Source organism: Neolamprologus brichardi, chromosome 7 (assembly GCF_056152115.1).
Source record: "Neolamprologus brichardi isolate AB-2024 chromosome 7, ASM5615211v1, whole genome shotgun sequence".
NCBI lineage: Eukaryota > Metazoa > Chordata > Actinopteri > Cichliformes > Cichlidae > Neolamprologus > Neolamprologus brichardi.
Genome location: NC_142110.1, coordinates 32126840 through 32148875, shown reverse-complemented (window position 1 = coordinate 32148875; position 22036 = coordinate 32126840). Strand labels below are relative to the sequence as shown.

General features: G+C 42.1%; 1 protein-coding gene and 1 pseudogene across 2 annotated transcripts; both read left to right on the top strand.

Moving 5' to 3' along the window:
• The first annotated feature begins 223 nt into the window (after nt 1–223).
• LOC102781809 (endonuclease domain-containing 1 protein-like) lies at nt 224–10212 on the top strand (annotated as a pseudogene). Its single transcript, XR_015719205.1, has 6 exons — nt 224–227; nt 322–383; nt 2005–2173; nt 5466–5647; nt 6249–6578; nt 9959–10212. The product of XR_015719205.1 is annotated as an endonuclease domain-containing 1 protein-like (transcript).
• Nucleotides 7182–8614, top strand: LOC148102073 (uncharacterized). Its single transcript, XM_087844345.1, has 3 exons — nt 7182–7649; nt 7854–8080; nt 8479–8614. The coding sequence occupies exons 1-3, from the start codon at nt 7182–7184 to the stop codon at nt 8612–8614; spliced, it is 831 nt and encodes a 276-aa protein (XP_087700471.1).
• Nucleotides 10213–22036: the final 11824 nt, after the last annotated feature.

The window sequence follows — 22036 nt, the reverse complement described above, 5'->3', positions numbered from 1 at the left end:
TAAACATGCCAAAAACCTTTTTTTAATGTATGAATTCCTTTTGCATTTTCATTCTGTTCCTTTCTTGTCTCCATGTTTTATCTTCTGTCTGTGTCAAACTCATGTCTTAGTCCAGGTCTCAGTGTTAATTATTATTAATCCCCGTAGGAAAATTACTCCTCTGAATTTAACACATTCACTCAGTGAAGCAGTGGGCAGCCACCAATCCAGCGACCTTCTCATCATGGGTGACCACCAGAATAATGCTGGCATCTTTGGTCGTTTTAATCCTGATAGTTGTTTCAGCCTACACCACTCTGTTCTTCTGTTGCTTTGCCACAGATTACTACAGACTCTGGTTACAGATGTACTATCGCAAAGACCTGATCTTTCCCAGAGTACTGGTAGGACACAGTCAGTGTGAAAATGTATTTGCCCCCTTCCTGATTTATTTGATTTGCATATTCGTCACACTTTAGTGTTTCAGATCATCACACAAATTTTTTATATTAAAATAACCATGTCAAATATGAAAAAAAAAGTAAGAAATTGGGAAGGGGGCAAATCTGTCTCCAATAGGCAATAGTGATGTGTCGGTCGCGAACGAAACGGATCTTTGACGTGAACAAAGCGAGCCGGCTCCTTATTGCGAGCCATGGGTTCTTTCTCTCACCCTCTCTCTCGCACTTTTTTTCCGCTTCACTCTGCACGTGAGCCTTGTGCTTTGCGCTGGGAAGAGGGGGGAGGGGTGGTAGTTACACTCGCAGTAGCACAGGAACAGAGCGGGAGGGAAAGAGAGAGAAAGAGAGCCAGGGACAACAATGTCACATTTGAAAGGTATAGTAATCATCCACAACTATTTTAAGCTGCAGATGATAAAGGATTCAGAAAGTTTATTCATGCAGGCCCATATGACAGAGAATGTGCATGTTGTTTTTGTTTTCATATTTTAATTTCTATTTAATTGTATTCTGGTTTGCAGTGTTTTGTGTTGTTTCACTTTAAATTTGTTTAAAAGGAAAAAGCTGAAAATTTAAATGGTTAAAAGTTGAAATGTGAATAGTTGGTTTTTGTATTATATGATTTATTTGTTACATTTTATGTGGAGTGAATAAATAAAAGTATATTTATGGTACCCTAGAGACAAAGCACGTACAAACTTCAAAACATGTAAAATCTCCAAAACACGTAAAAACTCTGAAGCATGTGCAAAAGACAACAGAAGTGCTCCAGGATGCTAGGGGCAGTGTTGAGGTTTTGTTACCTAGTGGCTACAGGTGTTGGTCAAGTTACTTGAAAAAAGTAATCAGTAACTAATTACTGATTACTTTCCCCCAAAAGTAATCCCGTTACTTTAGTGATTACTTATTTTCAAAAGTAATTCTTTACTTAGTTACTTAGTTACTTTTTAAAAACATGATTTACAACCTTAATAGGTGATAAAGCGATAGATCTTTCAACTGAATTCTACTTTTTCTACATAATCCATCATACAAAATGTAATCAAATGGAAAAGTCTCTTTTTAAAAGTTTTTTTTATTAGTTTTAATCTTTTAACTTTATGCATCAAGCAAAAATGTAATTATACGCAACATTCTCTGACTGGAAGAAATTTGTTTAACATTTAAACCTATTTTCTGCACATCCCAGCATATAAAATAAAATATATTTTGTGTTTACACTCAGTCTTTCAAGTAGATGTAAGTAAAACACAGCAGAAAATAAATAAAATCAAAGACTCAGCGGCCCTGTTGCTCTATTTTCACCTGTATAGCAGGAGTGGGTAGGCGGAGGTTTGCCCTGGTGCAGGTGTGCCGCAGCGGTCAGTTGAAGAATCCGCGAGTTTCACACTCTTCACTTTCACACTCACACTCTCTCCTGCACTCAATATATTATCCATTGTTTATCTGCACACAGTGTTACAAGTAACGCGTTACTGCCCATCTCTGGTGGCTACACAAGCCAGGAAGTACCAACAACCTCAACATCAACTCTAGTCCTGGCGTGCATCCTTTTCGTGTCCAGATTCTTCACGGTGCTCTGGAGGAACAAGTGGCGCCCCCTCCACTCCCCGGGCTCAGCACGGCTGATGGTGTCACCCCTCGACGGCAAGATGTTCAGAGTCTTTTCTTAAACGAAACTCGTGCCTCCCCAGACCCACTGAGTTACATGTTCCCACCACCTCTACCTGAAGGTAGATCTAAATGTTAAACAGAGTTTATCTGTCAGCATGGGGAACAAATGTATTTCTTCAGTGGAAGAAAGAGTCTGCACGGGAAGGCAGGAAACCCACAAATCTTTTCTATCTGTTCTTCAGCTGTACTGAAGAAAATAGTCTGAAATACTTTCTTTAAAATAAAAAACTACTACAACTGTTTAATACACTGCTTAATATTATCTTAATGTACTTCATTCTTGTATTTCAGTGTTTCCTACTCATACACTTTGGTTTGCAGGTTTATTAGTGGCTCCCGCAGCTCATTTTTGATTGCTCAGACTATAATGTTAACAGGAAAAGGAAGAATTCCTTTTTAACAGGAAGAGGCCTCCTCAGCACCAGGATCAGGGAGGTGCTGCCATCTGCTGGAAGTGTTTCAGGTTTGAAGGGAAAAGAAAAGAGAAAAGAGGAGCCTTAACCACACCAACCCTGACTGTAAGCTTTGTCACAAACATAAAAAACAAAAAACAAAACATTGATGTTGACATTATACATTTAAATGTTGATTGTGTGAATTCAGTTTTTAAGCCGTGTCACCTCTCTGAGGTATGTTCGACACTCACCTCTTCTTCAGCTTTCCTGCTCTTTTGGTGTCTTGTCAGTAAATTGCTGCAGTCTGCAGATGTGAACCCAGTGTGGGAACTAAAACTGTCAACATGTAATATACCAGCTTGCATATGACTGCTTCACCAACATTGTGGTTTTATACAGCTGCTTAAAATAAAGACAAAAAGGAGGTTTAACAAAGATGAAGAGCTCAAGCTTCAAGTGTGCATTTACATTTAAGCCCTTTTTATTTAATATTATAAGTGTGTTTTTCTTCCTTTCAAGTTGCTTCCTAAAGCCCTAAAAGATTACCTGAAATTGGTTCAAGAGACTTTTAAATGATCTGTTTTGTGCCCATTTTAATGAATCAGTTCTTTTGGCCACTTAGGATCACATGTGAACATGTGTGACCAACCGAGATGGGCAGTAACGCGTAATCCGATTACTTTTTCCAAGTAATGAGTAATGTAAGGGATTACTATTGCAAAACGGGTAATTAGATTACCGTTACTTTCCCGTAAGCACACTGCATTACTGCTTTATTAATACCGTGACTTTTTTGCGAGTGTCTCATGACAATGACGTAAGCCAGTGTGACGTTCGTGACAACAGCTGTGTGCAGATCAACAATTAGTGATGGGATTTCCGGCTCTTTTTAGAGATCCGGCTCTTTCGGTTCGGCTCACTAAAAAGAGCCAGCTCTTTCGGCTCCAAACCGGCTCTTCAGGTTGTTTTGTTGCTTTAATTAATTTATTATTAACAATAATATAAAATTATGCACAAAAGGAATTACTAACGTAAAAAAAGGGGTTTTATTTATATATGTTTATATATAAATATATGCGGTGGCCCCTAGAGACAAAACACGTACAAACTCCAAAACACATTTCTAGCATGAACTGAACTTCCAAAGCAGAGCTACTAGATCACTTAAATTACACAATTGAAAGCATGTGTGTATTGTTTGTGTATTTATACACAGGCACTCATATATATTCAAATAATTTTTAAAAAAAGTTCATTTACCTGTTACTACCACACACCAAATCCGGTCGTTGGTACTTGCTGGCTTGTGTAGCCACTAGGTAACAAAAGCTCAACACTGCGCCCTAACATCCTGGAGCACTTCTGTTGTCTTTTGTACGTGTTTTGAGTTTTTACGTGCTTCTGAGTTTTTATGTGCTTCTGAGTTTTTACGTGCTTCTGAGTTTGTACGTGTTTGTACGTGATTTGAAGTTTGTATGTGCTTTGTCTCTAGGGGCCACCGTAAATATACTTTTATTTATTCACTCCACATAAAATGTAATAAATAAATCATATAATACAAAAATCAACTATTCACATTTCAACTTTTAACTATTTAAATTTTCAGCTTTTTCCTTTTACAAATTTAAAGTGAAACAACACAAAACACTGCAAACCACAACACAATTAAATATAAATTAAAATATGAAAACAAAAAGAACATGCATATTCTCTGTCATATGGGCCTGCATGAATAAACTTTCTGAATCCTTTATCATCTGCAACCGAAAATAGTTGTGGATGATTACTATACCTTTCTAATGTGACGTTGTTGTCCCTGGCTCTCTTTCTCTCCCACCGGCTCTGTTCCTGTGCTACTGAGTGTAACTACCGCCCCTCCCCCCTCTTCCCAGCGTAAAGCACAAGGCTCGCGTGCGGAGTGAAGTGGAAAAATGTGCGAGAGAGAGGGTGAGAAAAAGAAAAAAAACCCCACGTGACGGCTCGCAATAAGGAGCCGGCTCGCGTCGTTCACGTCAAAGACCCGGCTGTAAGAGCCATTTCGTTCGAACGACCCATCACTATCAACAATGGTGCGGGAGAGAGTATGAGCATGCAGCGTTTAAAGCGTGGAAGTACTAACCTTACTTTGAGTTTGATTCCGTAAAAAGTGACAAAAACATTAGCGTCCGCTGTTCACTGCGTGGGAAGAAAACTTCTTTTAACAGCAAAAAACCCACTTAACTTCCGAGCAAGCACTGAATACGCTACGACGGAATGGAAAATTCACAGACAAACTCGCGGATTCTTCCACTGACCGCTGCAGCACACCTGCACCAGGGCAAACCTCCGCCTGCTAAACAGGTGAAAATAGTGCAACAGGACCGCTGAGTCTTTGATTTTATTTATTTTCTGCTGTGTTTTACGTGCATCTATTTGAAAGAGTGAGTGTAAACACAAAAAAATATTTTATTTTATGTGCTGCAATGTGCAGAAAATAGGTTTAAATGTTCCAGTCAGAGAATGTTGTATATAATTTAATGTTTGCTTGATGCATAAAGTTAAAAGATTAAAACTAATAAAACAAGTTTTAGAAAGAGACTTTTTTCATTTGATTACATTTTGTATGATGGGTTATGCAGAAAAAGTAGAATTGGGCTGAAAGATCTATCACTTTATCTATGGAATCAGAACGATGCCACCTTAACGAAACCGAAAAAAATATTGAAACCGAAAACCGCATTAGTACCAGCCACCATCACTGCCACCACCCAGAGGCTGACAGTATTTAACTCCAACCCTCACTTTCAGGAAAAAGGTTCAGTCTACCTTCTACTTTGCTGTGAGAGCTGTCTCAAAGGAAGGATGTGGATAATTTATTTATTTATTTATTTTTTATCACTGTTTAACTTAATCAGTGTTCTCTGCTATGGAGAGATCACTACTGACTTTAAACCATGCATTGAATTTTTCTACGCAGAAACGATACCACAGGGCATCAGTGGAGACGGCTACCAGGCATTATGTCAGCACTATGAAAATCAATACCACTTTGCCACCCTGTATGACAGAAACCGTCGTATACCATTGTTCTCTGTGTATATACTCAGTCCTGGAGATGGACCTAGGCCCAAAAATACAAACTGGATGATTGAACCACGGGTAAGCTGTGTAAAATATCACTGTGTGATGTTCAAAGACAGTCATGTATTTGAACTGCTCTCTTTTAAGAACATTGTCTGATACGGTGTATTTTAAAAATGGTTTTCTTAGAGAGGATGAAGAACAATAGTTACAGTGTGAAAAAATTGCTCTGTTTGGATTTTAACTGTTTGTTGAAGTGTGTATTCTCTGCATTTTACTGCCACATTGTTCTCCATCACCTCAAACAATATGCAACACATTTAAAGCAGCTATTTTCCTCCTGCCTGTCCTGCCTTACATATTGTCATACTATACCACATATAATGTAATAACTTAAATAACACAAAAATAACTGAATAAATAACAGGACAGGATAAAGAAGAACACATACACAAAATTAGATGATCTTTAATAAAACGATGGTTAAAAAAAGGCTGTAGGATCTTATTTGCTCTCTCACATTTTAAAATGACATGACTGCAGTATGACAGTACGCTCTCAGTGTTACACATTCCCACAAACTCACACTGAAACACAATTTGCACACACAGTATGAAGAATGATAAATACTCTTTGTAGCTTCTAAAGAAATAAAAAGTCTGTCTTTGTTGTCACTCAGCTGGTATCAGACAAAGTCGACACAGGAATGCAGTACCAAAAACATCTTGACCAATATGTGAAGAACAGCCAGGCAGTTAATGAAGACTATAAACACTCTGGTTATACCAGAGGCCACCTCACCCCCAGTGGTCACCAAAAGACAGAAGAAGACAAAGAGGCTACCTTCACCCTGACAAATATTGCTCCTCAAATGGAAAAGTTCAATAAAGGCCCCTGGAACAATCTGGAAGATAAGATGGCAGAAAGACTTAAAGTCTGCACATCAAAAATGTATGTTATCACTGGAGTCATGCCTTATGAGAAAGATGAACCCAAGATCAATAAGAGGGTGTTAGGATGCCTGGGTCGTTGACCCAGGGCTTTTGAGTTTATTATATTATTTATAATTTCTAGTCTTTGGGTTTTCGTGAGTCATGTCTTATGGTTTGTCTTTGTGTAATCCTTGGTTGCTGTCTCCCCTGTCTGTTGTATCCCCGTGTCCAGTCTGTGTCTGCCCTGGTCCCACGTCTCTGTTCCTTCTGTTGTAGTGCCTGCATGTGAGTCTGTGTCTTTTGTTCAGTCTGTGTTTTGTGTTTCCTGTTTTACTTTGAAGGTTTCTGTCTTATCTCAGTGTGTTCAGTTTACGCTTCCTTGTCTCGTCAGTTCTGATTTGCCCCAGCTGTGTTTCCCTCCTGTTGTCCATTCCCTGATTGCTCCCTCTATGTATTTAAGCCCTGTGTTTCAGTTTGTCATTGTCGCGATCTACTGTTTATTTAGCTGTGTGTTTTTTCTCAGTCCTCTGGTGTAAGTCTATTTTGTTATTTTCAGTTATGTTACATTTGAGTTTAAAATTAAAGCTGTTTTGAGTTACTTTCTGTCTCCGGAGTCTGCACTTTGGGTCCTTCTCCTCCCTGCACTCAGCCAACCCATAACAGAAGATCGCGACCAGAACATGGACCCCGCAGACTCTTTTTCCTCGGAGTTCAACGGCGAGATGATGCGGATGGTGAGTCTGCTCGACCGCATTGCCCAGTCACAGGATTTACGGACTATGGCAGTCGGGCTAAGTGCAGTAGATGCCATCATTCATCATAACCCTCAGCTCTCTCAGTTTGCTAAGGACACTAAGTTGGATGACACCATTACTGCCTGGAGAGAACAAGTCAAGGCTGGTGAGCTTGCTCTCTCACTCACTACATCTTCCCAACCGCTGCCCCAGGACAACACACACTCTCCACCTGTCTCAACACTGCCACGGACTTCCTCTCCCTCCCCACACCAGCCGGGTCCTCGTTCGCCTGCCTTTTTCCTGGCGGCTATGTGGTCAGAGGATGAGGAGGTGGAGGTCTCCTTTTCTCCACCGGTTCCTGTTTCCTCGTCCCGAAGGAAACGGCGTTCAGGCCGCCGCCACTCCAGGACGGTTGAGCAAACTCCTCTCGGGGAGGACGGTGACTGTTTATTGTATGCTCCATTCGAGCATTCTGACTCTGGACATTCTGACATCACACCCACTTCATTTGTTGGTCCCGCTGGGGGTTCTGGAGAACTGCTCCAGCCGTCCTCAGTCTCCACTGGAGGGGCGGAGTGGCCCGTTCAGCTTTCTGTCTCCGCTGGATGGTCCGAGGGACCGCTTCAGCCGCCTGTTCCCGCTGGAGGGTCCGAGGGACCGCTTCAGCCGCCTGTTCCCGCTGGAGGGTCCGAGGGACCGCTTCAGCCGCCTGCCTCCGCTGGAGGGTCCGGGGGGCCCGTCCAGCCTCCTGCCTCCGCTGGAGGGTCCGGGGGGCCCGTCCAGCCTCCTGCCTCCGCTGGAGGGTCCGGGGGGCCCGTCCAGCCTCCTGCCTCCGCTGGAGGGTCCGGGGGGCCCGTCCAGCCTCCTGCCTCCGCTGGAGGGTCCGGGGGGCCCGTCCAGCCTCCTGCCTCCGCTGGAGGGTCCGAGGGGCCCGTCCAGCCTCCTGTTCCCGCTGGAGGGGCCCGTCCAGCGACCTGCGTCGCCTGCAGCGCCACCACCTGCGGCTCCCACGCCGTTCCCTGCAGCGCCGCCCTCGCCTGGTCCAGCCTCCGAGTCTTCGCCCTCGCCTGGTCCAGCCTCCGAGTCTTCGCCCTCGCCTGGTCCAGCCTCCGAGTCTTCGCCCTCGCCTGGTCCAGCCTCCGTGTCTTCGCCCTCGGCGTCGCCTGATCCGGCCTCCGTGTCTTCGCCCTCGGCGTCGCCTGGTCCGGCCTCACTCCGTCTATCTTCGTCTGCGCCTGAGGTCCCCATGCCGTCTGGGCCTGCCCGTCCTGCACGTCCTGCACGTCCTGCACGTCCTGCCCGTCCTGCACGTCCTGTCCGGCCTGCTCGTCCTGCACGTCCTGTCCGGCCTGTTCGGCCACTTTCCGGGCCGATGACTGAACATCATTGCCGTCACGGACAGCCCCCTGACCTGCGTCGCCGCCGGCGCCTCCCGCCCGGCCGGCCTCCTGACCTGCTCGGTCGCCGCCGGCGCCTCCCGCCCGGCCGGCCTCCTGACCTGCTCGGTCGCCGCCGGCGCCTCCCGCCCGGCCGGCCTCCTGACCTGCTCGGTCGCCGCCGGCGCCTCCCGCCCGGCCGGCCTCCTGACCTGCTCGGTCGCCGCCGGCGCCTCCCGCCCGGCCGGCCTCCTGACCTGCTCGGTCGCACCGGTCGCCGCCGGCGCCTCCCGCCCGGCCGGCCTCCTGACCTGCTCGGTCGCACCGGTCGCCGCCGGCGCCTCCCGCCCGGCCGGCCTCCTGACCTGCTCGGTCGCACCGGTCGCCGCCGGCGCCTCCCGCCCGGCCGGCCTCCTGACCTGCTCGGTCGCACCGGTCGCCGCCGGCGCCTCCCGCCCGGCCGGCCTCCTGACCTGCTCCGCCGGTGCCTCCCGCCCGGCCGGCCTCCTGACCTGCTCCGCCGGTGCCTCCCGCCCGGCCGGCCTCCTGACCTGCTCGGTCGCACCGGTCGCCGCCGGTGCCTCCCGCCCGGCCGGCCTCCTGACCTGCTCCGCCGGTGCCTCCCGCCCGGCCGGCCTCCTGACCTGCTCCGCCGGTGCCTCCCGCCCGGCCGGCCCCCTAAACTGCCCGGGTTTGGACTGTTGTGCCGTCAGCCTCCGGGCCGGCCTCCTGAACCTTTTCGAGACTGTTGCCTGGGCCTCTGCGCCTTTCGTGGGCCTTTTGTCTGTTTTCTTTTGGGCTGTTGCTGGGCCGCGGTGCTGTTGTTTTGTTCTGTTTTGGGCTTTTGCTCCCTGTATTTTTTTTTTTTTTTTTTTTTTTTTTTTTTTTTTTTTTTTTTTTTTTTTTTTGTCTCTGGCTCCGTGTGTTTGTTTCATTTCGGTCCCTCCATCCTGTTCCCCCGCCGCCCACCCTGGTTGGGTTGTTTTTTGTTTGGGTGTTTCGGGTTGGGCTGTCTGGGAGCCAGCCCTTTAGGGGGGGATACTGTTAGGATGCCTGGGTCGTTGACCCAGGGCTTTTGAGTTTATTATATTATTTATAATTTCTAGTCTTTGGGTTTTCGTGAGTCATGTCTTATGGTTTGTCTTTGTGTAATCCTTGGTTGCTGTCTCCCCTGTCTGTTGTATCCCCGTGTCCAGTCCGTGTCTGCCCTGGTCCCACGTCTCTGTTCCTTCTGTTGTAATGTTACATTTGAGTTTAAAATTAAAGCTGTTTTGAGTTACTTTCTGTCTCCGGAGTCTGCACTTTGGGTCCTTCTCCTCCCTGCACTCAGCCAACCCATAACAGAGGGTGACTGTTCCTGAGTACGTTTGGACTGCTTACTGCTGCCCAACGTTCACAGCTGGACCTGACCAGAATTACTTTCCTACTTATGCTGCAGTGGGAAGAAATGATCCCAACAGTAAAGATGATATTGTGAAAAAAACACAGAAGATGGCCATGATGTGAAGGAGATGTCTTTGGAAGACCTGGAGAAGATCCTGCAAAAAAGGCTAAAAATGCCTGAAATGAGTCTCTTTAAAAATAAATGTAAGGAATAAGTCTTTTTTCCTTTTGCTTGAACTAAAAAAAATCAAATACTTGTCACTAAAATGTGTTAAGATAAAAGTGAAATAAATGAAATGAAATAAACATTGAGCTGTCAACTGTAATGTTTTTATCATTAAGTTAAAACAAAATAATATTTTAGAAACATATAACATATCTGAGTTTCTTCAAAAAAATGAAAACATCGTACAGCCTTGTGCTGCAGGATGGGTTGGTTAAATAATACATTTATAAATAACTACCTATTTTCCTTTATTTTCATAAAGTATAATATTTTATTATATTTTTCATATTATATAGAGATGAGGTGATTAAATATTGGTGGTGAAAGAATGCTCTTTGGAGGGTGTACACTCAATAAATATTCAAAAGGATAATTTAATGAGATGATGATGCTTACATCCATACATGTCTAAAGGTCATTCCTGTTTGGGAATAAATATAATCTACAACCTGGCTGGCCATCAGAGGCACGCAAACACAAATAGTAATCTCTGTGTCTGTGTGATTTATTTATTGTGCTGCTCTAACCTTAGTGTACAATACAAAGAAACAGTAAAAAGAGCTGAAACTGAAAGATGTAAAAACAATTAAATAGAAACTGTCAGCATGAAAAGCCTGATGTAAAGAAAAAACCTGAAAGACTGAGATTATGCATTCCACCAGAGTTTTAAAAAAATGTGAAATTGAAAATAAGATGTAAGATTGTTAGTTCATAGTCAGCTGATGAACAAAGCTCTTTTTATGTCTTTATTTCCTTCATGTTGAAACAATCTAAATATTCTACTGTGAAACAGAAGCACTGAACATTTCACATCATGTTGAGTGGAGGATGTGAAATGAAAAAGCAGTCGAAGATTATTAATGATTTTTAAGCACGTGTAAGTGTTGGTCACCAGTGTTGGTCAAGTTACTTGAAAAAAGTAATCAGTAACTAATTACTGATTACTTCCCCCAAAAAAGTAATCCTGTTACTTTAATGATTACTTATTTTCAAAAGTAATTAATTACTTAGTTACTTTTTAAAAACACGATTTACAACCTGAATAGTATGGAATCAGAATGATGCCACAAAAAAATATTGAAACCGAAAAAAAAAATTGTAACTGAAATAAATGTACTGAAAAATCTTGTATTGAAACCGAAAAAGAAATTGATAGTGAAAAACAATTAGTTGAAACTGTAATTTTTTTGTTTTCGCTTACAATTTTTTTTTTTTCAGTTTCAAACCATTTTTCGGTTTCAATCTGCTGGCACTGTTTTGTACGGTGGCCCCTAGAGACAAAGCACGTACAAACTCCAAAACACTTGCAAACTCCAAAACACATGCAAACTCCAAAACACTTGCAAACTCCAAAACACATGCAAACTCCAAAACACTTGCAAACTCCAAAACACATGCAAACTCCAAAACACATGCAAATTCCAAACACTTGCAAACTCCAAAACACTTGCAAACTCCAAAACACTTGCAAACCCCAAAGTACATGCAAATTCCAAAACACAACGGAAGTGCTCCAGGACGCTAGGGGCAGTGTTGAGCTTTTGTTACCTAGTAACTACACAAGCCAGGAAGTACCAATGACCGGATTTGGGGTCTGCAGCCTTAAAGGCCACATTTTAAGGCCAATTACGTCACAGCGACACGACGAAGGCTGTCCCAATTCAAAGGCTGCTCGAAATGCGGCCCTCAAATGCGTCCTTAATTTCCCTGAATTTTAAGGATTGGTCGGTGTAGCCTTCATGGCCCAACATATCCCAGATTTCATAGCGCAGTGGCAGTGTGGATAATTTTGCCGAAAAAAACGGCGGAAGCGGAGCCGCCGAAGAGTAAACTTTCAGAAGTACTGAATATTATGTCACTTATTTATGCGCAAATGTTTTTATAATGAAGAACATTAAAACATTACTGTTGGCCACATGTCAGGAAAGTTATGTGACATTAGCGATGTTTGTACTAACTTGGTTTTAAAGCCTTTACTTCAAAATATACGCCGTTCAATAGTTGACTTTAATCTTACAGAGAATGTGATGATTTTATGGATAATTAAAGTCAGTCATATATCCACAAACACAACAAGCTGAAAGTCAGTGATGCTGCTCGGTTTGCAGTCCTGAATATCACGGCACAAGCAGGATTCACTGCACTGTTAATGTTAGCTATGTTATATTGCTGCCAAACGGACTTTAACGTGTGTTTGAACGAGCTGACGGTTCACTCGTTAAGCTGAAAGAAAGATGCTTTAATCACAGGAGTCACACATGTGTCCACTGTACCATCTGGGAACTCTTCTTGTTTCGTAATAACACAATCCTCCTTCTTTTGTGCTGTTTTGTAGCAGTGTATACACCTGAGACTGTCACCTGTCTGTCTGTCCTGCACTCTCTCTTTTTCTTTCTCTCTGATTGTGGAATAAAAGTATGAACATGTATTTATAAGTTACACTTGTGTTTGAATCCTGCAGCTTATCACACATTTGATTTCCATGTGTGACAGCTGCAAGTGTCCAGAGTGAGGACAGACTGAGGGACCCACTGCTGCACATCATCTGTGAGGCTTTGCACCCCTGATGATCCACCAGGACAAACTCAGCAGTGTGTGAGGAAGAGGAGGAGGAAGAGCCAGCAGCAGCTTACAGATGGAGAGAATAGACAGACTTTTCCCTGTTTGTGAAGGACTGCTAGGAAAGTTTAACATAACTAATTGTCTGTCCTGAATCAGTCTTATTAGGTAATGTTCAAATAATTTTATCATTCCAGTGTTTGCAGTGTGGGAGAAAGTACTCAGGGCCTTTAAGTTAAAAACAATGAAAGGCAGAAACAAGTTTAATATTCAGAAACCTAAATTATGTATCAGCAGCTGAATGGACCTAAAAATAAATGTTTGTTTCAGTTCTATGAAGCTTTGCGTATTTTGGATTAGTAGCACTGCTGTGTTTGTTGCATCATATTGCTGTAATTGTTTACAGTGTTGGGAAGGTTACTTTTAAAATGTATTCCATTACAGAATACAGAATACATGCCCCAAAATGTATTCTGTAACGTATTCCGTTACGTTACTCAATGAGAGTAACGTATTCTGAATACTTTGGAATACTTAATATATTATCATGCTGTTTACAACTACATGAATGTACTATTGCTGTGATTTATTACTGTTACTGAAGGTCCGCGGCTCCAAACCGTAGTAAAGGGACCTCTGACTAATACGGTGGGTTCTGTGTCGGGCTCGTAGCCGAAAACTAGCTTTAATAGCTTAATAGCTTACTTACAACTGGGCTGTCAGTCACTCATCTTGGCTGCAGTGGTTATTATTATATTTACATGCTTCCAGCTCCCGTTTTTGCCCGATGACAGCTTGTACTTTTCCTTTTTCTCCCTCCCTCGCTCACAGACACATAACGTGTATGGCAGTCCATTCTCCCTGCAGCACGGACTACACTGCCTATGATGCTACATTCTTTAGAGCTATACCTGTAGCATTCTGCCTATTAGCTTAGCACAACAACAACAGGCGCTCTCTCACCCAGGAAACACGCAGAGAGAGAGCGTCACCCTGTAACCATGGCAACCGTAACGCTGCCACCTGGAACAACAGAACGTAGCTGTCAAACAAAACCCAAACAGTCCTGACCCGCCACAATATGAAACAGGGAAGTACCGCCGTGTAATCCATTTATTTCAACAAAGTAACTGTATTCTAAATACCACCTTTTTAAACGGTAACTGTAACGGAATACAGTTACTCATATTTTGTATTTTAAATACGTAACGGCGGTACATGTATTCCGTTACTCCCCAACACTGATTGTTTATATGCTTTATATATTCTGAGGTAAGTTGATCTATAGTGTTACATCATATTCTTTAAGGATGTTGTGTGTTTGTATACTTTCTGCCCAGTTTGACCCATTTAGCAGAAGTCAGCCTGTTTAAGGCTCTGATATCTATTCTGTATGACTTAAAGCAGTTATGACATGGTCTGATTTTCTCACCCAATAAAGGAATATTCAATATATCAGTCTGCTCTTTATTCTATCAGAAACAGTTATCACAGCTCATACATTTTCTTTTTATAAATATATGGAAGCAATGAGCCAAATTTAGTAATGCCAACATACTGAAGGAACATTTCTCTCTTATATATGATACACCTATATATGCACTGTCAAAGATACTTGTCTTTGAGTGAAGATTTAAGGTGATAAGACATATAAATAACTGCAACTTGAATCTGTACTGAGGCTCAGTATTTGACACAGAATTCATGTTCACTGCTGTAATAGCTAATAATGACTAATATAATAACTATAATATTGGCCATATTATATTTACATTACCAAAGTGATATGACTTTAGTCTCATGAACAATATTAGCTAATTGTTATTTACTAACTAATCTTAAATGACTGTTCAGTACAGAAATGAAGCCCAAAAATCATGTTTTACTGTCCTGTGGTCTCAGCCTCAGATATTTATCAAATCACACAAAGCTCTTATAGAAACAAACAAACAAATGAACAAAATATGTTTTCCTTCATTTCTGTCAAACAAAGTTGTATGATACGTTTCCAGCGGTTAGTATCATGGTTGCTAGGCAACCTGGGAAGCGCAACGGAGACTAGACTGTCCCATACCATTGACTGTAGAAAACATGGACGACGCGACCCCGCCTCCTACCATTGTGCAAAAATGAAGCCAAAATATCCCGCTTGTGGAGGCTGCCATCGTGCAAATTTGGAGCCAGAGTCTGCGCAGTAGTGACTTGAGGTGGAGCGACTGTGTAACGCTCCCGCCCACACACCCGCTGGATGTGACCGCAAACACGCCCCCCTACACTTTTTACGTAGCCCGGCTGCTCCATTTTTTTGCTGGTTTACCGCAACTGACGACTCGTTTAATTAAGGTAAATACAACCATGTCACTGTTATAAAAAAGACACACAGCTTATCATCTTATAGGCCCTTTCTCAATTCTCAAGTACGCGAGTACGTACTCGCGCACTCGCCGAGCACGCACGGGAGTACGGACTCGCCGAGAACGCGAGCACTGGTGTAACAGTGTTTATGTGGTATTATTCCACTCGCCACAAATGTCAGTGTAATAACCAGCCACACCGAGCCCCCTCTCGGTGTGGCTGGTTAGGTGAGGCTGGCTGCAGTAATCGCTGCCAGTCTGCCGTAGCCATACGAGAGGTGAGTTGTATTGTTCCGCACCATTGACTGTAGAAAACATGGACGACGCGACCCCGCCTCCTACCATTGTGCAAAAATGAAGCCAAAATATCCCGCTTGTGGAGGCTGCCATCTTGCAAATTTGGAGCCAGAGTCTGCGCAGTAGTGACTTGAGGTGGAGCGACTGTGTAACGCTCCCGCCCACACACCCGCTGGACGTGACCGCAAACACGCCCCCTACACTTTTTACGTAGCCTGGCTGCTCGAGTTTTTTTGCTGGTTTACCGCAACTGACGACTCGTTTAATTAAGGTAAATACAACCATGTCACTGTTATAAAAAAGACACACAGCTTATCATCTTATAGGCCCTTTCTCAATTCTCAAGTACGCGAGTACGTACTCGCGCACTCGCAGAAGTTCTGTTGACCCACTGTAAGAGGCATCATTTAAGAAACACCAGGAAGACTGAAGCTCATCGCATTAATCAAGCAGGACTCATGATCTTCACCAGCAGCTCCCTCACAGGGAAATCTTCAGCACTCCTCTGTAGGCCCGCCCCAGGAGATGGATAAACCCAGCATTTCATCAACACTGTGATTAGACCTTTGGTTTGTGTAATGTTATAAATACTCAGATACTCCCCAGAGGCTCCGGACTTTTACATAAAGATATTATATTCAGTCCTGTAGAAAGTTATATATTTAAAAATATGTGGTCCTCTCTGGTTACTCTGGTATGAATAACTCTGAATCACTTTATGGTAAATAACACACTATGTGTAAAAAAACTGAAAAAATTCCAGATGACAAGTTTGTAGTTCAACATACAAGTGACGACCTTTGACCTTCATCAGGTTTTTATTTAATTGTGTTAGAGAAAATCTCATATGCTCTTCATGCAGCTAAGTACATCAAGTGTTTAAAACGGAAGCTGTGCAGGTCTGAGATCAGCAGCTTTGTGAAACACCAAACTGCGGTCCTGTTAATGTTGATATATAGTGACACAGTTACATGAGTGATTAATCCTTTTGTTTTTTTGTCTTTAACTTTATCAATAAAGCAGCTGCAGCTTTCACTACAGCACATGTGGTACTTTAACCTTTGTACTGTTTTCATCAGTTCATTTTGCAGTTAACATGTGAACATGTTGGATGATCTGTCTGCTGTCACTCGATGGTGCTGAGGTCTGAATCTGAGGGCAGCTCCTGTAATCACAAAGACAACAGAACCATCAAACTCAGATATAAATTTTATCCCTCAATATTGAAATAAAGCTGATTCTTCTGTCCTCACACACTCAGGATCTGAAGCTCTTCTCTTACATTTTTTTCAGTATTACAGTACACTACAGTACTTTAATCCATAGTTCCTGATTAGTGAGGAGTTACTGAAGTACAAGCTTTTAAAAAAATTGTTACTGTCTTTACAGATGTGGCAAGAGACTGAAAACATGCTGTTGTTTGCACATATTTAATATTCAGCTCTGCACAGGAGCTGAAGCAGGGTGCAGCCTGTTGTTTTTACAGTATAATACTTGTAATAAAAGTACAGTAATTAGTGACTGAGCAGCCCGGGGCGTTTCTCTTGATTTCTTTAGTAAATTCATTCACCTGCACAGATTAGCTAAACGAACCCTGACAGCCGAGTGCTCATTTTAGCTAGCTAGGTCTCAGGAGCTAGCTAAGGACAGTTGTTACGGATTAGTTTACAAACACGTTTAACTTACCGAAAAAGTGCAGCGGGGCCTCGGGTCCTTCAGTCGGGTAGTCCAGTTTACTGAAGAACACCTCAGGCTGTCAGGTTAAAACACTCGGTCGTGTTTTCGTAGCGTAAACGCTGGGCGTCCTCTCAGAGCCTACGCTCTATCTGCTATTCGCGAACAGAGATACGCAAGTTTCTCCGTGACTGCAGCTGTCAGTCAAAGCCGCTATGATGACGTTTCACCCCAATTTAACATCACCGCGGTAGGAATTAGAATCAAACTTATGCGAAAGGAGACCCCTTGGACATCAATCAGCGTGATGAGAACTATTGATAACAAAAGAAAGAATCTTTGGAAAAAAAATTATCTAAGGAGAATTAATTTATTTTAGTCTGACCCCAGTCCCATCCGCTAACATGGAGGAGGCGGGGTTTATGACCTATACTGCAGCCAGACACCAGGGGGCGATAGAGACGTTTTGGCTTCATTTTTGGGGAGCTGTCGCGTCGTCCATGTTTTCTACAGTCAATGTTCCGCACATGATTTAGCTAAGTAGTACAGACACATAAAACATGTTTGATTAGCTGATGGGCACCGAGTGTAATAAGTGCTTAGTGGACACATGTCCAACACCAGTTTTATGTTCTTTTCATTTGTTTATTATTGTGTAAAACTGTATGCTAAAGCGGAATGCTAATGAGATGTTCTGCCATAGTGTGCTGTGCGGAGTGGTGTGTGGCGAGCCTGTGCACTGATAATACACCGTTGTTTCCATTCACGAAATAAAGTGGCAATGATCGATCAGAGACTCCTTGTCTTTTTAAAAACAACACAACGCAGAGTCGAGGAGTCTGTTTGGGCCGAACTGTTGCAGCGGGATGAAGCAGAAACCGGTTACACTGGGAAGGACAAGCCCAGAGCCCAAAACAGACAGTGCAGGAGATGACAAGGTTAGTAATTGTATGGTGAAAATTATACTTTTAGTTATCTTGATTGGCAAAAGAAAAGTAAATACAAAATCTGCTTCTCACATATAGGGCATTTCCAAGATTTTTTTTTTTTTCAAAACTTCTTCAATTTCTTTCATTACAGCTGTCCTGTGCCAGATGTTCTGTTGACCCACAGTGAGGCATCATTTCAGAAACACCAGGAAGACTGAAACTCATCGCCGGGATCAAGCAGGGCTCGTGATCTTCACCAGCAGCTCCCTCACAAGAAGGATAAACCCAGCATTTCATGAACACTGATGGAGACCTTTGCTTTGTGTAATGTTAGAAGTACTCAGATAATCCTCAGAGGGTCTGGACTTTTACATAATAGAATAGAATAGAATAGAATTCAACTTTATTGTCATTGCACATGCACAGGTACAGGGCAACAAAATGCAGTTTGCATCCATCCAGAAGTGCTTTAGCCATGATATAGATATATTACAATGTATATTAGCAATAATATAGATATGTAAGTATATTACAGAAATGGGTCTATTATGGTATGTTATAATGTACACGGTATGAAGTATGTTATGAATATTCTATAACTTTAAGTATGTACAGGCTGTAGTGAGTACAAGCTATGTACAGGCTATGAACAGGATATAAATATGAAATAAAAAAACTATACAGAAATCTGAGATATACAGTTATACAGAAATGTGAACTATGCAAGTTATAAACAGTTGTAGGATTAAAAATTATCGTATGTACAGAATGATTATTTACACAGAACTATACAGTAGTGCAGTTGAGTAATAGCTATAGCTATAGTAATAGCTTTAAGTCCTGTAGAAAGTTAAATATATGTTGTGCTCTCTGGTTACTCTGGTATGAATGACTCTGAATTACTTTATGATGAATAACACACTATTGTCAAAAAAAAAACAGTGAAAGAATTCCAGATCACAAGTTTTTAGTTCAAATACAAGTAACAACCTTTGACTTTAATCAGGTTTTATTTAATTGTGTCAGAGAAAACATGTGCTCTTCATGTAGCTGAGTACATTCAGTGTTTAAAACAGAAGTTGTGCAGGTCTGAGATCAGCAGTTTTCTGAAACACCAAACTGAGGTACTGTTAATGCTGATGTATAGTGACACAGTTACAGGGGTGATTAATCCTTTTGACTTTTTGTCTTTAAATTTATCAATAAAACAGCTGCAGCTTTCACTGACAGCACATGTGGTACTTTAACCTTTGTACTGTTTTCTTCAGTTAATTTTGGAGTTACTACAAAGATTGAAGATATAGGATGATCTGTCACTGGTTGGTGCTGAGGTCTGAATCTGAGACAGCTCCTGTAATCACAAACAGAACAGAATCATCACAAACTGAAATATAAAGTGTATCTCTCAAATCTGAAATAGAGCTGATCCTTCTGTCCTCACACACTTGGAATCTGAAGTTGTTCAGTCCTACAGTTCTGCCAACAGCTGTTTATTTTTTATTTGTTTTAAAGGCCTTATATACTAACACATTTTCTAATATCATGTTTACCTTTGAGTTGTTGATGCTTTATAAATGGACATCTGCAAAGATGAGATGATGGAGCAGGTTTCAGTCGAGGTTCAGTCTGCTGCTGCATCCTGGTCACAACATACAGAGGTGTTATCAGCTCAGTATTGAACAAGAAATATTAATGTTTCAAATTATTTGTCCTAAAGGATGCAAGCTGTACAGAGTACTGCACATGTGACTTTGTGAACATAATTCATTAAAAAATAATTTTTTAACCTGAATATTTGTAACAAACTCAGTATAAAAAATGCTAAAAAAAATAATCAGAGGAAAAATGTAACATTTTAACTTAAGCTGACAAGCGGAAGTAGTTGGTTTCAGTACATAAGTATCGGGCTTTGCTATTTAATCCGTAGCTATTGACTAATGAGGGGTTACTGAAGTGCCAGGTTTTTAAAATTGGCGTTAATGTCTTTCCACATGTGGAAAGCGACAGAAAACATGCTGCTGTTTGCACATATTTAATAATCAGCTCTGCACAGGAGCAGAAGCAGAGTCCAGCCTGTTGCTCTTACAGTATAATACTCATAATAAAAGTACAGTAACCGTGGTTAGTCACTAAGCAGCCCGGTGCGTTTCTCTTGATTTCTTTAGTCAGGGTAAATTCATTCACCTGCACGGGTTAGCTAAACGAACTTTACAAAACAAGTTTCCCCGACAGCCGAGTTCTTAGCTAGCTAGGTCCTTAGCTAGCTACCTAGCTAGCTAAGGACCTAAATTACAGATTAGCTTACAAACACCTCAGGTCCTCCTGTCCGGTAGTCCAATTTACTGAAGAACACCTCAGGATGTCACTTTAAAATAGTCGGTAATGTAAACGCTGGACCTCTCAGCATCTGCCATTCCCGAACAGACACGTGCAAGTTTGTCCGTGACCGCAGCCGCAGCCACCGAAAAATGGATTGAAACCGAAAAATGGATTGAAACTGAAAAAAATGGATTGAAACCGAAAAGTGGATTGAAACCGAAAAAAATGGATTGAAACCGAAAAATGGATTGAAACCGAAAAGTGGGTTGAAACCGAAAAAAATGGAACTTTTCTCTCTTCCTTTCGACTTGAGACTCTGTGATCTCTTTAAAAAAATGAGTTAAAAACAAATGTTTTAAATCTGCTTTCTATTAATTTTGCTTGGTTTTTATCCATTGTTGGGTCTTGTGAAGCACTTTGTGAATATATCTTGAAAGTTGCTATATAAATAAAATTTTACTTACTTACTTACTTAATATATACAATCTACTATACAGTTTAAAGTGTCATGTCAAGTAAAAAGCAACTAAAGAAGAAACTAATGGAAAAGACAACAATTTCTTAACCCTGGGATGTATTTTTATTTTTCTATAGTTAATTTTTCTAATTTTTCATTTCTATTAAGTTTTAATGAACACCTTCTGTTTCTATACATGTACTGGCCTCATAGAACCACTTTCTACTATCCAGGAGTTAAACACCTCCACACAAAAGTCACTGACGCCAGAGTGGGTTTAGACTTTGCTTTATATGGCAGGTGTGAAACTGTAACAACAAAATACAGTGTAGATGAGTGAGAAATTAAAATAATTACTTGAGGAGCTGCGTGCTAATGCTAGCACCAAACAACTGTCTACGAACCATAAATTAGCACGCGTAATACAGCATCTAATTAACTGCTCTTAATCAACATAAAGTGCCAAACAATAATGCATACTCACAGGGAATGCCTTTTTATCAGCCTTTCACAGCATAAATCACACCACAGATCACATTCACTCGATTGTCTGATTCTTTCTTACACTTCCCCTGTCCGCACACGGACCATGCCTTTCTCTTAAAGGGCCAGTGCACTAACCAAACAAAACAAACATGTACAAATTTGACAACAGTCAGAACACTCCCCGCCTGGTATCTTAGGGATACCACAACAGATATCTAAACATCACTAGATAACAGAAAAACCATTTCAGAAATGGGTCTATAATAAGTCTTAACATTTCCCTTGGAAGCAACTCTAACTTCGGCCTTTCTGATGATTCCATCTTCACTCGCAACTGTCTTTTCGATTACGCCCATTGGCCACTCATTTCTTCTTGTTTGTTTGTCCTTGAGGAGAACGACATCTCCCTGTTTAATGTCAATGTTCTTGTGGTGCCACTTTTGACGAATTTGGAGGCTGTGCAGATATTCCTTGCGCCATCTGCTCCAGAAAGTGTCTGCAAGGAACTGAACCCGCTTCCAATGGCTTCTGAGCATTTCTTTGGGTCCTACATCATCACAGATGGTGGGTACAACTCCAGTCTTTTGTGTCAGCAGCATCGCCGGTGAGAGAATGTGAGGATGTTCTGGGTCTGATGATACTGGCAACAACGGTCGTGCATTCAGTATAGCTGTGACTTCCGCAAGAAATGTGGTCAAGATCTCATGAGTGAGTTGAACACGGCCAGTTTGCAGCAGC